General features: G+C 36.1%; 2 protein-coding genes across 2 annotated transcripts in view; one reads left to right on the top strand and one right to left on the bottom strand.

The window, feature by feature from the left end:
• Positions 1 to 669: 669 nt before the first annotated feature.
• On the bottom strand, positions 670 to 7,503 carry dgcr6 (DiGeorge syndrome critical region gene 6). The gene is made up of 6 exons (XM_067393447.1): positions 7,366 to 7,503; positions 6,529 to 6,651; positions 2,426 to 2,586; positions 2,257 to 2,357; positions 2,047 to 2,187; positions 670 to 1,122 (listed from the first exon to the last, which is right to left on the bottom strand). The coding sequence occupies exons 2-6, from the start codon at positions 6,636 to 6,638 to the stop codon at positions 1,042 to 1,044; spliced, it is 594 nt and encodes a 197-aa protein (XP_067249548.1). The 5' UTR covers positions 6,639 to 6,651; positions 7,366 to 7,503; the 3' UTR covers positions 670 to 1,041.
• Positions 7,504 to 8,019: 516 nt separating this feature from the next.
• LOC137026190 (rasGAP-activating-like protein 1) overlaps positions 8,020 to 16,351 on the top strand; it is a 46,598-nt gene continuing 38,266 nt past the window's right edge. The window contains exons 1-4 of the mRNA XM_067393448.1: positions 8,020 to 8,127; positions 8,250 to 8,306; positions 10,460 to 10,573; positions 12,460 to 12,521. Coding sequence (XP_067249549.1) covers positions 8,063 to 8,127; positions 8,250 to 8,306; positions 10,460 to 10,573; positions 12,460 to 12,521 — 298 coding nt within the window. The 5' untranslated portion in view covers positions 8,020 to 8,062. The remainder of the gene's footprint in view (positions 8,128 to 8,249; positions 8,307 to 10,459; positions 10,574 to 12,459; positions 12,522 to 16,351) is intronic.

Genomic DNA, 16,351 nt, shown 5'->3' on the forward strand with positions numbered 1-16,351 from the left:
AAATCGGCCATCACTAAATAAGTCGTTATTTTGCTTTGTTTTTTGGCGCACCAAAAATATTCTCATCTCTTTATAATATTAATATTGAACCACTGTACTCACATGAACTGATTTAAATATGTTTTTAGTACATTAATGGATCTTGAGAGAGGAAATGTCATTGCTGGCTATGCAGGCCTCAGCCATTGGATTTCATCAAAAAGATCTTAATTTGTGTTCTGAAGATTAACGAAGGTCTTTCGGGTGTGGAACGACATGAGGATGAGTAATAAATGACATTTTCATTTTTGTGTGAACTCACCCTTTAATGTATAACCAATTTAGATGGAAAGGATCTCAAGCTGACTAGCTGAAGACGTTACTGTAGTTTTACCCATTAATAGACGGTACTTCCTTAAAAATAAATTCCAGCACAGCTACAACAACCACAATGAAATGATCTTCACAACAGATTATGCTTTACACTGAACTCTGTTAGAGAGATACATATGGCAGTTTATCTGTTCAATAAAACCCCTTACTCACCTGTTGAGTCATAAAAACACCATCTTTGAGTCGCTTTTACGACATTTCAAATCCCTCAGTTCTCGCCATCACCGAAAAGCAAAGCTTTCCTAAAATCAATGGGTTTAAAATTCTCACAATTCTTTAATGAAGTTAAGCAGATGATCAAGCTTGATATGTGATTTAATAATGCAAGTCCTGTTCAAAGAAATTAAATCATTTTCTTATAATACAGCTGCTTCACATATAACACAAATCATAACAGAGCACTGAATGTTTGCCAACGACGTTGGATGCAAATAAATTTCATATACATTTACAAAACAATATTTAATGTCAAAAGTAAAGTTCAGGTGGACATTTTATCAGTCTTGTCCAGGGTCATGTTATAAACCTTCCCAGCCCATCATCATCAAATAAATGTAAACAAAAAGAGATTTTTGCACTTTTGAAGGTCCAGCGTTCTACTGTAATCAAAACAGGTCATTCACATTCAACCGAGAGGCTGTTCATGTAGCCGAGTCTCTTCCGCTGCTCTCAAGGCAGTGATCCAGAAACAGTCTCTTTCTGCTGCAGCTTCAGGATCAGTTCCAGCAAATTCATCTGCATCATCACCTCCTGTGACAGACGGAGAAAACCAGGTTTGAAGAAATGAAAGAGAAAGATGCAGAGTAGGAGTAACCCAGCTAACAGGGAACGTTCTCTCAAAGTTAAGAACAAGCGTTCTTCATGTAACATTAATAGAGTGCAACAGTCGGGTTCTGGAAGTAAAATCTCCATTCATTTTCTCCAAAGGGAAATGGATTTTTCACTTTAAAACTTTAAAAATAGCTCTACTGTAAGCTACAAGGTTGTTAATCGATGGTATATGCTTCTCTTGAAGCCGCCTGTCCGCATTATTTCAATGCATTTGTTTAACAGTGGAACTTGTGGTGAAAAATTACACCAATCAGAGAGTCAAGACAAGCTCCGCCCACTCCCATGAAGCACGCCACATAATTGCGTAAAAATAAACTTGTTCTTACCGAAAAATCTAAATTTTTAAATGAGTAGTTTTATATTTCTACCGTTTTTAATTCGATTATGCAGTTTGCAGTGCTTCATGGGATTGTAGTTCTTTCTATTACTATAGTGTTTTTGTCCAATTTTCAAATATGTTTTGCTTCAAATTCAAAGTTTGTAGTGTTGTGATTCTCCTCATAGCTGGTTGGTTTGGTTCATGGCTTATAACGCTGTAATGATGATTTTTAAAATCCCTACAGGAAAAAATAAATGGGAAAAATACTTCCGGAACCAAAAAAGTGGATGTGCGCTAATGCACTCTATAGAATATTCATTCAAAATTATCTGATCTTTAATAATGTTCTCAAAACATTTATGGAAGTTTTTTTTTCTAAAACATTTTAGTTGGATGTTCATCTATCATTTTTTAAATGTTATTGCATGTTTCAGAATGTTCAAAAAACATTCAGAAACGTTTTCATAACTTGTTAAGAACATTAGCAAAACGTTTTTAGAACTTTTTTTTTTGTTGTGAGCGACCTGCGGGTTGGTGGTGATGTAGAAACCCGGTACGCCAGCTTTCTCCAGTGTGTTCTGTTGATCCAGAACCTTCTGATCCATTTCAGCCACGATCTTCTCGTCCATCATCCTCTGCTCATCTTTCACTCGCTGATCAAGAGCCTGAAACGATGCCAGTCAGACAGAGTTTGCTGTGGGACTCAATAAAAAGACATCAACAGTCCATCTTACCTCATTTTCGGCTCGCTGGTTTGTTTTCAGAACGGCCAAATTATGAGACTTGCACGTCTGCAGAGCCTGTTTGTGTTTTCGAACCAAATCCTGCTTGAGAGCTGAAACAGACAGACAGACAAATCACACACTCCTTGTTTTCAGTACGGTCTGAAACACTCTCACACACCTCTGTGTTCGCTGTGTAGTTTCTGTCTCTGGTTATAGAGGTTTTTCTCTGTCAGGTGTTGAATGTCCAGCAGCCCTTGCACTATTTCATACACCGTCCCGTCGATGAGCGCTTGAGCCAGATCACTGAGCGTGGTGTACGACAGACGCTGCTGAAACGAGCTGAAACAAGCACAATTATTACATCCAATTTACATGAGAAGAGTGAGCAGACATGGTAGAAAGTGTTTAGACTGCCAAAGGATCGATAAACATTATATACATGTGATGTGATATGATGATATGTGATGTGATGATATGTGATGATCTGTGCTGTGACGATCTGCAGTGTAATTATCTGTGATTATCTTTGATGTGTGATGGTCTGTAATGTGATGATCTGCGATTATCTGTAATGTGATGATCTGTCATGTCATGACTGTGATATGATGTGATAATATGTGATGTGATGATCTGCAATTATCTGACGTGATGATCTGTGATGTGACGATCTGTGATGTGACGATCTGTGATGTGACGATCTGTGATGTGACGATCTGTGATGTGACGATCTGTGATGTGACGATCTGTGATGTGACGATCTGTGATGTGACGATCTGTGATGTGACGATCTGTGATGTGATGATCTGTGCTGTGACGATCTGCAGTGTAATTATCTGTGATTATCTTTGATGTGTGATGGTCTGTAATGTGATGATCTGCAATGTGATGATCTGCGATTATCTGTAATGTGATGATCTGTCATGTCATGACTGTGATATGATGTGATAATATGTGATGTGATGATCTGCAATTATCTGTGACGTGATGATCTGTGACGTGATGATCTGTGATGTGACGATCTGTGATTATCTGTGACGTGATGATCTGTGATGTGATGATCTGTGATGTGACGATCTGTGATGTGACGATCTGTGATGTGACGATCTGTGATGTGACGATCTGTGATGTGACGATCTGTGATTTGATGATCTGTGATTATCTGTGATGTGATTATCTGTGACGTGTGATGATCTGTGATGTGATGATCTGCGATGTGATTATCTGTGATTATCTGTAATGTGATGATCTGTGATGTCATGACTGTGATATGATGTGATCTGTGATGTGATGATCTGTGATGTGATGATCTGCAATGTGATTATCTGTAATGTGATGATCTGTGATGTCATGACTGTGACATGATGTGATGATCTGTGATGTGAAGATATGTGATTATCTGTGACATGATGATCTGTGATGTGATGATTTGCAATGTAATTATCTGTGATTATCTGTACTGTGATGATCTGTGATGTCATGACTGTGATATGATGTGATGATCTGTGATGATCTGTGATGATCTGTGATGATCTGTGATGTGATGATCTGTGATGTGATGATCTGTGATGTGATGATCTGTGATTATCTGTGACGTGATTATCTGTGATGTGATGATCTGTGATTATCTGTGACGTGTGATGATCTGTGATGTGATGATCTGTGATTATCTGTGACGTGTGATGATCTGTGATGTGATTATCTGTAATTTGATGATCTGTGATGTGATGATCTGCGATGTGATTATCTGTAATTTTATGATCTGCAATGTAACAATCTGCAATGTGATGATCTGTGATTATCTGTGACGTGTGATGATCTGTGATGTGATGATCTGTGATGTGATGATCTGTGATGTGATGATCTGTGATTATCTGTGACGTGTGATGATCTGTGATGTGATGATCTGTGATTATCTGTGACGTGTGATGATCTGTGATGTGATTATCTGTAATTTGATGATCTGTGATGTGATGATCTGCGATGTGATTATCTGTAATTTTATGATCTGCAATGTAACAATCTGCAATGTGATGATCTGTGATTATCTGTGACGTGTGATGATCTGTGATGTGATGATCTGTGATGTGATGATCTGTGATGTGATGATCTGTGATGTGATGATCTGTGATGTGATGATCTGTGATGTGATGAACTGTGATGATCTGCGATGTGATTAACTGTAATTTGATGATCTGTGATGTCATGACTGTGATATGATGTGATGATCTGTGATGTGATGATCTGTGATGTGATGATCTGTGATAATCTGTGATGTGATGATCTGTGATGTGATTATCTGTAATTTGATGATCTGTGATGTGATGATCTGCGATGTGATTATCTGTAATTTTATGATCTGCAATATAACAATCTGCAATGTGATGATCTGTGATTATCTGTGACGTGTGATGATCTGTGATGTGATGATCTGTGATGTGATGATCTGTGATGTGATGATCTGTGATGTGATGATCTGTGATGTGATGATCTGTGATGTGATGATCTGTGATGTGATGAACTGTGATGTGATGAACTGTGATGTGATGAACTGTGATGATCTGCGATGTGATTAACTGTAATTTGATGATCTGTGATGTCATGACTGTGATATGATGTGATGATCTGTGATGTGATGATCTGTGATGTGATGATCTGTGATGTGATGATCTGTGATAATCTGTGATGTGATGATCTGTGATTATCTGTGACGTGTGATCTGTGATTATCTGTGATGTGTGATGATCTGTGATTATCTGTGACGTGTGATGATCTGTGATTATCTGTGACATGTGATGATCTGTGATTATCTGTGACGTGTGATGATCTGTGACTATCTGTGACGTGTGATGATTTGTGATGTGATGATCTGTGATTATCTGTGACGTGTAATTATCTGTGATTATCTTTGATGTGTGATGGTCTGTAATGTGATGATCTGCAATGTGATGATCTGCGATTATCTGTAATGTGATGATCTGTCATGTCATGACTGTGATATGATGTGATAATATGTGATGTGATGATCTGCAATTATCTGACGTGATGATCTGTGATGTGACGATCTGTGATGTGATGAACTGTGATGTGATGATCTGTGATGTGATGATCTGTGATGTGATGATCTGTGATGTGGTGAACTGTGATGTGATGAACTGTGATGTGATGAACTGTGATGTGATGAACTGTGATGTGATGATCTGTGATGTGATGATCTGTGATGTGATGATTTGCAATGTGATGATCTGCGATGTGATTATCTGTAATTTGATGATCTGTGATGTCATGACTGTGATATGATGTGATGATCTGTGATGTGATGATCTGTGATGTGATGATTTGCAATGTGATGATCTGCAATGTGATGATCTGTGATGTGATGATCTGTGATTATCTGTGACATGTGATGATCTGTGATTATCTGTGACGTGTGATGATCTGTGATTATCTGTGACGTGTGATGATCTGTGATTATCTGTGACGTGTGATGATCTGTGATTATCTGTGACGTGTGATGATCTGTAATGTGATGATCTGCAATGTGATTATCTGTGATGATCTGCGATGTGATGATCTGCGATGTGATGATCTGCGATGTGATGATCTGTGATGTGATGATCTGTGATGTGTTGATCTTTGATGTGATGATCTGTGATGTGATGATTTGTAATGTGATGATCTGCAATGTGATGATCTGTGATTATCTGTGATGTGATGATCTGTGATTATCTGTGACGTGATTATCTGTGATGTGTGATGATCTGTGATTATCTGTGACGTGTGATGATGTGTGATTATCTGTGACGTGTGATGATCTGTAATGTGATGATCTGCAATGTGATTATCTGTGATGATCTGCGATGTGATGATCTGCAATGTGATGATCTGCAATGTAATTATCTGTGACGTGATGATCTGTGATGTCATGACAGTGATATGATGTGATGATTTGTGATGTGATGATCTGTGATTATCTGTGACGTGATGATCTGTGATGTCATGACTGTGATGATCTGTGATGTGATGATCTGCAATTATCTGTCATTATCTGTGACGTGATGATCTGTATTGTGATGACTGATGTGATGATCTATAATGTGATGATCTGCGATGTGATGATCTATAAGGTGATGATCTGCAATGTAAATATCTGATTATCTGTGATGTGTGATGATCTGCAATGTGATTATCTGTGAAATGATGTCTGTGATGTGATGATCTGTAATGTGATGGTCTGTGATGTGATGGTCTGTGATGTGATGGTCTGTGATGTGGCGTCTGTACCTGGGCAGGTCCTTCACAAGCGCCTGCAGCTCTGACAGCAGGTAATAGTGTCTCTCTTGTTGTCTGGCAGCATCAGACTGATCATCACTCACACTGCAGTATGCGTCCATCACACATTCAGCCCTAATGGAATGGAGAAAAGAGCTCATTACAAAACAAATCAATCTGACTGGATGAGTCATACTGGGTGTTGTTATCATTAACTAACACTGAAATGATTAAAATTGTTTTTGCTGACTGAAATAAAGCTAAAACAGAATAAAACAAGACAAGTTTGAAATAAACATGTACTAAAATAACTACATCTAAATGAGAATATTACAAACCTAGTCAAATTAACAAATGCACATAACAAAATTACTAAAGCTTACACTAAAAATAAATACCATAAAATGTTATGCAAAATATTAATATACTAATAACAATACATAAATAAAACTACAATCTACATTTAGGATAATACATTAATTTTATATAAATTAATTACAAATTATTTACTTTCTATGATTAATTATTATGATTATAAATTATTTTTATGATTTGATTACTATCATTCATTATTGATTATGATCAAAGTCAAGTGTCGATTGTAGACTTAATAAAGATAAGAAAGATTAACATCTAAATAAATATATGACCAAAATGTGTAAAGAAAGTGCAACTGAATATGAACTCTTAAGCAATGCAATAATCAGGAGTATTGAACATAGATAGTTTTGCATACTGACTCTAAGAGTAAACATGAAATCAATATGATCGATTTATTCACCCTTTCTTTCTTTAATGAACTGCATCATCTTATTACTGACACCAGATTAAACTGAACGAAACTCTCACCTGCTTTATGTCTCAGCTCCCAGAGACAAAGATGAATGTCGAGTTTAAACGCGAACTTTCATTAAATGCTCAGTATGTTTATATCAGAGATTCGAGTGACGATGATTGTTTTGAAATGAGCGTGGAGGTATGCGCATGCGCAGCAGCGGCGTCCTGAGGTCCTTCAGCACGCAGGGCTGCCCTTTAATACGCCTTAAGAGTTCTCCGTGCTGTTGCGCTGTGCGGCTCTCACCAGCAGATGTCGCTGTTCACCCAGTTTCTCACCAGCCGAGCATCACTGAAGTCTCATCATCATCATCTCATCATCATCCGAGAACAGAGAAGCATCACGACTCGCGCGTTGTCACAGTGAGACTAATGCATGTAGATAATATATAACGACTGCAGAAAATGCATGACTGATCAAGTGTATCGAATGAAGATGAATGAAATGCATGGAAGGATTTGGACAGAAGAAGCCACTCCAGTGTGGATCTGAACCAATCATCACCTGAGCATCATGATATAGTTACTCTGAAGAAGACAGAAGGCTTTTCTCTTTATTTTACTATGGTTTCTTTTCTTGTTTTAGAGGCGACGTTATCATTTAATTAACTGAACTGCTCAAGTAGATGAGGTTTTTGAGTTTTTTGATCATGATGCTTCACAAGGGTTGAGCAGCATCTTCTATCTTCAGTGACATGAGGCTGATCCGATCATGGCCACAAACACTTCTCTGTACTTTCGCATCGTCGAGGGACGAAATCTGCCTGCAAAAGATGTGTAAGTTCTCGCAGAACTGCCTTAGACGTGTTTGATGAGAGTTCTGATGCTGATCAGATGTTCTCGAGTGTTTGATCTGATAATGCTGCTGACATGAGGATGGTTTGTGTGTTTTTGTCAAGTTCTGGAACCAGTGATCCGTACTGCATCGTCAAAGTTGACAATGAGGTCGTGGCCAGGTGAGTGTCACATTCTCACCTGAGAGTGTACTTCAAAGGCTTATATGTGTATCTCTCTCTCTCTCTCTCTCTCTCTCTCTCTCTCTCTCTCTCTCTCTCTCTCTCATATATATGTGTGTGTGTGTGTGTGTGTGTGTATATATATATATATATATATATATATATATATATATATATATATATACACACACATACATATATCCATATACATATGAGCTGTCAAATAAATTAATCGTGATTAATTGCATCTGACATAAAAGTGATGTTAGATGTAAAATGTCTGTGCATTTATATACTGTATATATATATATATATATATATATATATATATACACACACACACATACACACATATATTATACATACACACAATATATATATATATATATGTATGTGTGTGTGTGTGTGTGTATATATATATATATATATATATATATATATATTTACACATACATATATACATACATATATGAGCTGTCAAATTTATGTGCATATATATACTGTATATATATATATATATATATATATATATACATACACACATATATTATACACATATATATTGCTAATATATATTAACAAACTTTTATGTTAGATGCGATTAATCAATTTGACAGCACTAATATATGTGTGTGTGTGTGTGTGTGTGTGTGTGTGTGTGTGTGTGTGTGTGTGTGTGTGTGTGTGTGTACACATATATTTACAAACATTTATGTTATAAGAGATTAATTACGATAAATCAATTTGAAAGCATATATATATATATATATATATATATATATATATATATATATATATATATATATATATATATATATATATAAATAATGTAATATAATATAATTAGTTATGTAATATAATCAGTTATGGAAAAAATAACACGTTAAAATTATTAATGCAGCCGCCCCAGACCCAAGTAGTTCCTCTTACATTACAGACAGTTCCTAAAATTCTGTCATCATTTATTCATTTAAATTTTATGTTGAATCAAACATAATATTTCTTTCTTAAGCTACTTTTTGTAACATCTCCTTGATGCTTTTCTCATTTAACACAATAATGACTTTATTTGGGGGTAATTTCTCAGCCAAATTTGATGTGCGATTGATTAGATTAATTAATAGCCTCATCGTAAAGTTAATTAGCTCCAAAATTTTTATTGCTTGACAGCCCTAATATAAAAGCTCTCATATCAATTAACTGTGATTAATTGCATCTAACATAAAAGTTTGTTTATATAATATATATGTGTAGATAGCATTATATTTATATATTATATATAAATGTGTGTGTATAGGTATATATACACACACACATATTATATAAACACAAACTTTTACGTCAAATGCAATTAATTGCTTTGACAGTACTAATATTTATAATTATATATATATATATATATGTATGCACCAAGTGCTCCTCACTGTTTGAAAGGCTCATAAATCAGGTGATACTTCAAATCTACTGATTTCAGCAGGTTCACGTTAAATTTAAGCATAGGGTTAATAAGTATATTTATCTTAGTACAAAAGCTGTCTAATATCTTCACACATCTGTGTGTGTCTGAATATTTTGTTTTTGTAATTCTTTTAGGATTAGTTAAAAATAAACGCACAAATGTAAGGTTAGTCATCATTTATATAGCTAGATGTGTGGGAAAATGTATAAGCCACATCTCTAAACACATACATATTGCATTTGTTAATGTTTTGCATGATAATTGATCTATTGATTGAATGCATTGTGAAGATCATGGTGTTATTGATCTAATTGATCGACCACAGTTTGACACTAATGCTGATGATGAAATCAACTAAATACATGCAACCCTCTCCCCAAATCAAGAGTGAGATTGTGTGTTGTGTTGCTTTGCTGTATTGTGACAGTTTCCTGAACAGCACACCTGGTGTGGTGCATATTTAAAAAGCTTTGTGTCTTTTGAAATGGAAATGCTCAGGCCTCCCTTTGAGAAATTGGGTGAATTGATTGATTGTTTTCCATCGTCGTCACTTATGGCCATTTAAATTGTTCTCTGTATCCAGGCAGATTCTAATTCAGGCTCTAATACATGTATTAAACTCATGAATTGGCTGCAGTGCCGCGTGATGATGCTGAACGTTTAGTAAACAACATGTTTTCTGTGTCCCGTCCAGAACCGCAACCGTCTGGAAAAACTTGAATCCATTCTGGGGCGAAGAATACACCCTACATCTGCCAACGGGCTTCCATACGCTCACCTTTTACGTCATGGATGAAGACACTATCGGGTAACACAATGAACACGCTTGAGTCCAGAAGCGATGAAGTTAGATGAGTAAACGAGCAGCTGACGGACGGTTCTGGTCTTGTTTGTGTTGTCGAGACCCGTCTGCCCACTAATGTCACATGATGAACTCATGTAGTGTTTGCAAATGAACACATTCACATTCGCAATCACACACCAGAACATTTGATCACACAGATGGTGTGATGATAGTCGCTGATCTGTTCAGTTCTCCTCTTTGTTTCTTCACTGCAAAAAAATCATGTTCTTCCTCAGTGTTTCTGTCTTGTTCTCCAGCACAAATATCTAAACATTCTTCAATCAAGATACATTTACTGGAGAAGCACAATCACTTCAGATACCAAGTCTGGTTTAATGAAAAATGTTTCAAAATGAAGTGAGTTTATGTTTAAATCAAGAACAAATATCAGCAAATGGGGTCAGAAAAATTATCCTGTTCCCTTTGAATTAAAGTTATTTTTCTGACCCCATTGGCTGATATTTTTTTGGCTTAGTTTACCCAAAGTCATTAATTCCACACCTGTAAGACCTTCGTTCATCTTGAGAACACAAATTAAGATATTTTTGATGAAATCCGATGGCTCAGTGAGGCCTGCATAGCCAGCAAGACAATCAACACTTTCAGATGCGAGGAAAGCTACTAAAGACATATATAAAACAGATCATGTGACTACAGTGTTGTTATGAAGAGACGAGAAAACAAAAATAACGACTTGATTCAACAATCTCTTCCCTGTCATTAACCTTACCGCAGTAATCACAGTGAAGCTTCCGTGTTTACGTCCGAATGCTGGCTCAGTATTGGCCAAAGCTGATCACGTGATCAGTACGACGCATGCATGTGATGATGACGCAGGAGCCGACCAATAACGAGTCAGCGTTCTGATGATGAACCTGTAAGCGCTGGACATAAACAATGCATGAGAATGACACAGAAGAGAAGAGATTGTTGAATAAAGTCCTTATTTTTGTTTTGTTTTTGCGCACAAAAAGTATTCTCGTCTCTTCATAACGTTAAGGTTGAACCACTGCAGTCACATGACTGTTTTAACGATGTCTTTAGTGCCTTTCTGGACCTTGAAAGTGTTGATTATATTGATGGATGAGTCATATACCTCTCAGATTTCATCAAAAATATCTTAATTTGTGTTCTGAAGATGAACAAATGTCTTACGGGTGTGAAACGACATGAGGGTGAGTAATTAATGACAGAATTTTTCGGTAAACTAACCCTTTATGCACAAACTCACTTAACTGCTTCTCCAGTAAATGTATCTTGATTGAAGAATGTTTAGATATTTGTGCTGGAAAACAAGACAGAAACACTGAGGAAGAACATCATTACACTATCTTTCCATTGCACAGAAGGTTCTTTACATTATTAAAATGTTCTTCTTTTGAGTTCAGTTCACTGAAAGGTTCTTGGGGTTCTTCTATGACATCACGGAGGGGAAAAAAACCTTTTGGAACCTTTATTTTCAAGAGTGTAGATTGTATCATTCTTAGAAGAAAAAGTTCTATATGGAACCTTAAAGTTTCCATCAGGTGCTTCATAAATAGAACATTTTATGGGTTCCATCATGGGATCATTATTTTTATTTCATTTTTTTAAACAGCTCATAAACATACTTCATCACTAGAAATAATTGAAAGAACACACTAAACGTGCATAAAGTATTATGCAATCATTAAAGACATTTCTCATTTTTTGGCATAAATGGAGTCAGGAACCCTAGAGGTATTTAAGTGTAGATCCGTGCGTTTCTTTATTTTTCACTAAATCTGAAAGAGCTGATGATCATGATGGTGGTTTATTATGGAGAACGTCTGAACATTAACATGCATCTGATGTTGTGTTTCATGCCACAGTCATGATGATGTCATTGGGAAGATCTCCCTGAGTAAAGACGTGATCTCAGCTCAACCCAAAGGTAAGCGTGTTCTGATCTAAGACTTTATATATACATAAACGCTGACAGTTTTTGTCAGATTTCATTGCCGATTTCAAAAATTATGATTTTATGAAATGTAATCGTAAGCTTGGTTGAACAACTTTGGAGAATCTGATGTTTCCTCATTCAAAGAGCTGCACTGCAGGACTGAAATATCTGCCTGAAATGACTTGCCTTAAAGGATGAGTTCAGATTTCCTAATAATTTATTCACCCCCATGTTATCCAAGATGAATGAAATGATGAAAACATTCCAGGATTTTTCTCCATATATTTTTCTCCAGTGTTTACAAAGTGAACATGCAAAGACTAAGTCAAACGGCCTTTACAAAAAAAGGCAAAACATTGCAAAACGAGGTATTCCTCGTCTGGGATCATGTAGAGCTCTTTGAAGCTGCACTGAAACTGACATTTGGACCTTCAACCCGTTGAACCCCAGTGAAGTCCACTATATGGAGAAAAATCCTGGCATGTTTTTTCGACTGAAGAAAGAAAGACATGAACATCTTGGATGACATGGAGGTGAGTAAATTATCAGGAAATTTTAATTCTGAAGTGAACAAATCCTTTAAAGGGACTTTGGCTGAAGTTAGATGTCAGAGAGGACGGGGAAGATGAATGTAGACTGTTTTCACATCAGAAATTCAAGTCTGAGCATATTTTCCTTATTTCTGACGACAGAGCTGACCTTTACGGTTATATGAGACATAAATCTGTCTTGAGCTGATGTTTGGGTTGATGTTGTTTTCTTGTTATCACATTTTTTAAATTTATTTTATTTAATATTGGATTTTCTCCATGGAATAACAAGAGTACAGAAAACACCCAATCGATGCAAATTAAAATTCTGATTATTTGTCTAATTAACAAAACATAAACACACACACACACACACATATATATATATATATACTACCAGTCAAAAGTTTGGAAACATTACTATTTTTAATGTTTTTGAACAAAGTCTCTTCTGCTCATTAAGGCCGTATTTATTTCATAATAAATACAGAAAAAACAATAATATTGTGAAATATTATTAAAATTTAAAATGATGGTTTTCTATTTTAATATACTTTAAAATATAATTTATTCCTGTGATCAAAGCTGAATTTTCAGCATCATTACTCCAGTCTTCAGTGTCACATGATCCTTCAGAAATCATTCTAATATGATGATTTATTATCAATGTTGGAAACAGTTGTGCTGCTTATTTTATAACCTGTGATACTTTTTCAGGATTATTTGATGAATAAAAGGTTTAAAAAATATCAGCATTTATTTAAAATAGAAATCTTTTGTAACAATATACACTACCGTTCAAAAGTTTGGGGTCATTATTATTTGTTTTTGTTTTTTTTAAAGAAATTAATACTTTTATTCAGCACAGATTGTTAAATTGATAAAAAGTGATAGTAAAGATTCATATTGTCAGAAAAGATTTATATTTTGAATAAATGCTGTTCTTTTTAACCTTTTATTCATCAACACAACTGTTTTCAACATTGATAATAACTGAGTATCAAATCATCATATTAGAATGATTTCTAAAGGATCATGTGACAATGAAGACTGGAGTAATGATGCTGAAAATTCAGCTTTGCATCATAGAAATAAATTAGATTTTAAAGTATATTAAAGGTGCCCTAGAATCAAAAATTGAATTTATCTCGGCATAGTCAAATAACAAGAGTTCAGTACATGGAAATGACGTACAGTGAGTCTCAAACTCCATTGTTTCCTTCTTCTTATATAAATCTCATTTGTTTAAAAGACCTCCGAAGAACAGGCGAATCTCAACATAACACTAACTGTTACGTAACAGTCGAGATCATTAATATGTACGACCCCAATATTTGCATATGCCAGCTCATGTTCAAGGCATTAGACAAGGGCAGCCAGTATTAACGTCTGGATCTGTGCACAGCTGAATCATCAGACTAGGTAAGCAAGCAAGAACAATAGTGAAAAATGGCAGATGGAGCAATAATAACTGACATGATCCATGATAACATGATATTTTTAGTGATATTTGTAAATTGTCTTTCTAAATGTTTCGTTAGCATGTTGCTAATGTACTGTTAAATGTGGTTAAAGTTACCATTGTTTCTTACTGTATTCACAGAGACAAGAGCCGTCGCTATTTTTATTATTAAACACTTGCAGTCTGTATAATTCATAAACACAACTTCATTATTTATAAATCTCTCCAACAGTGTGTAATGTTAGCTTTAGCCACACAGCAATATATAAACTCATTCAGAATCAAATGTAAACATCCAAATAAATACTATACTCACATAATCTGATGTATGCATGACGAACATCTTGTGAAGATCCATTTGAGGGTTATATTAGCTGTGTGAACTTTGTTTATGCATTATATTATAGTCGAGAGCTTGGGGGGGGCAGGGAGTGCGAGATTTAAAGGGGCCGCAGCCTGAATCGGTGCATAGTTAATGATGCCTCAAAATAGGCAGTTAAAAAAATTACAAACCCCGATTCCAAAAAAGTTGGGACACTGTACAAACATAAAAAAGGAATGCAATAATTTACAAATCTCATAAACTTATATTTTATTCACAATAGAATATAGATAACACATCAAATGTTGAAAGTGAGACATTTTGAAATGTCATGCCAAATATTGGCTCATTTTGGATTTCATGAGAGCTACACATTCCAAAAAAGTTGGGACAGGTAGCAATAAGAGGCCGGAAAAGTTAAATGTACATATAAGGAACAACTGGAGGACCAATTTGCAACTTATTAGGTCAATTGGCAACATGATTGGGTATAAAAAGAGCCTCTCAGAGTGGCAGTGTCTCTCAGAAGTCAAGATGGGCAGAGGATCACCAATTCCCCCAATGCTGCGGCCAAAAATAGTGGAGCAATATCAGAAAGGAGTTTCTCAGAGAAAAACTGCAAAGAGTTTGAAGTTACCATCATCTACAGTGCATAATATCATCCAAAGATTCAGAGAATCTGGAACAATCTCTGTGCGTAAGGGTCAAGGCCAGAAAACCATACTGGATGCCTGTGATCTTCGGGCCCTTAGACGGCACTGCATCACATACAGGAATGCTACTGTAATGGAAATCACAACATGGGCTCAGGAATACTTCCAGAAACACAATCCACCGTGTGAACACAAACAATTGTCGGTGAACACAATCCACCTTGCCATTCGCCGTTGCCGGCTAAAACTCTATAGGTCAAAAAAGAAGCCATATCTAAACATGATCCAGAAGCGCAGGCGTTTTCTCTGGGCCAAGGCTCATTTAAAATGGACTGTGGGAAAGTGGAAAACTGTTCTGTGGTCAGACGAATCAAAAATTGAAGTTCTTTTTGGAAAACTGGGACGCCGTGTCATCCGGACTAAAGAGGACAAGGACAACCCAAGTTGTTATCAGCGCTCAGTTCAGAAGCCTGCATCTCTGATGGTATGGGGTTGCATGAGTGCGTGTGGCATGGGCAGCTTACACATCTGGAAAGGCACCATCAATGCTGAAAGGTATATCCAAGTTCTAGAACAACATATGCTCCCATCCAGACGTCGTCTCTCTCAGGGAAGATCTTGCATTTTCCAACATGACAATGCCAGACCACATACTGCATCAATTACAACATCATGGCTGCGTAGAAGAAGGATCCGGGTACTGAAATGGCCAGCCTGCAGTCCAGATCTTTCACCCATAGAAAACATTTGACGCATCATAAAGAGGAAGATGCGACAAAGAAGACTTAAGACAGTTGAGCAACTAGAAGCCTGTATTAGACAAGAATGGGACAACATTCCTATTCCTAAACTTG

The sequence above is a fragment of the Chanodichthys erythropterus genome, chromosome 9 (assembly GCF_024489055.1).
Source record: "Chanodichthys erythropterus isolate Z2021 chromosome 9, ASM2448905v1, whole genome shotgun sequence".
Lineage (NCBI taxonomy): Eukaryota > Metazoa > Chordata > Actinopteri > Cypriniformes > Xenocyprididae > Chanodichthys > Chanodichthys erythropterus.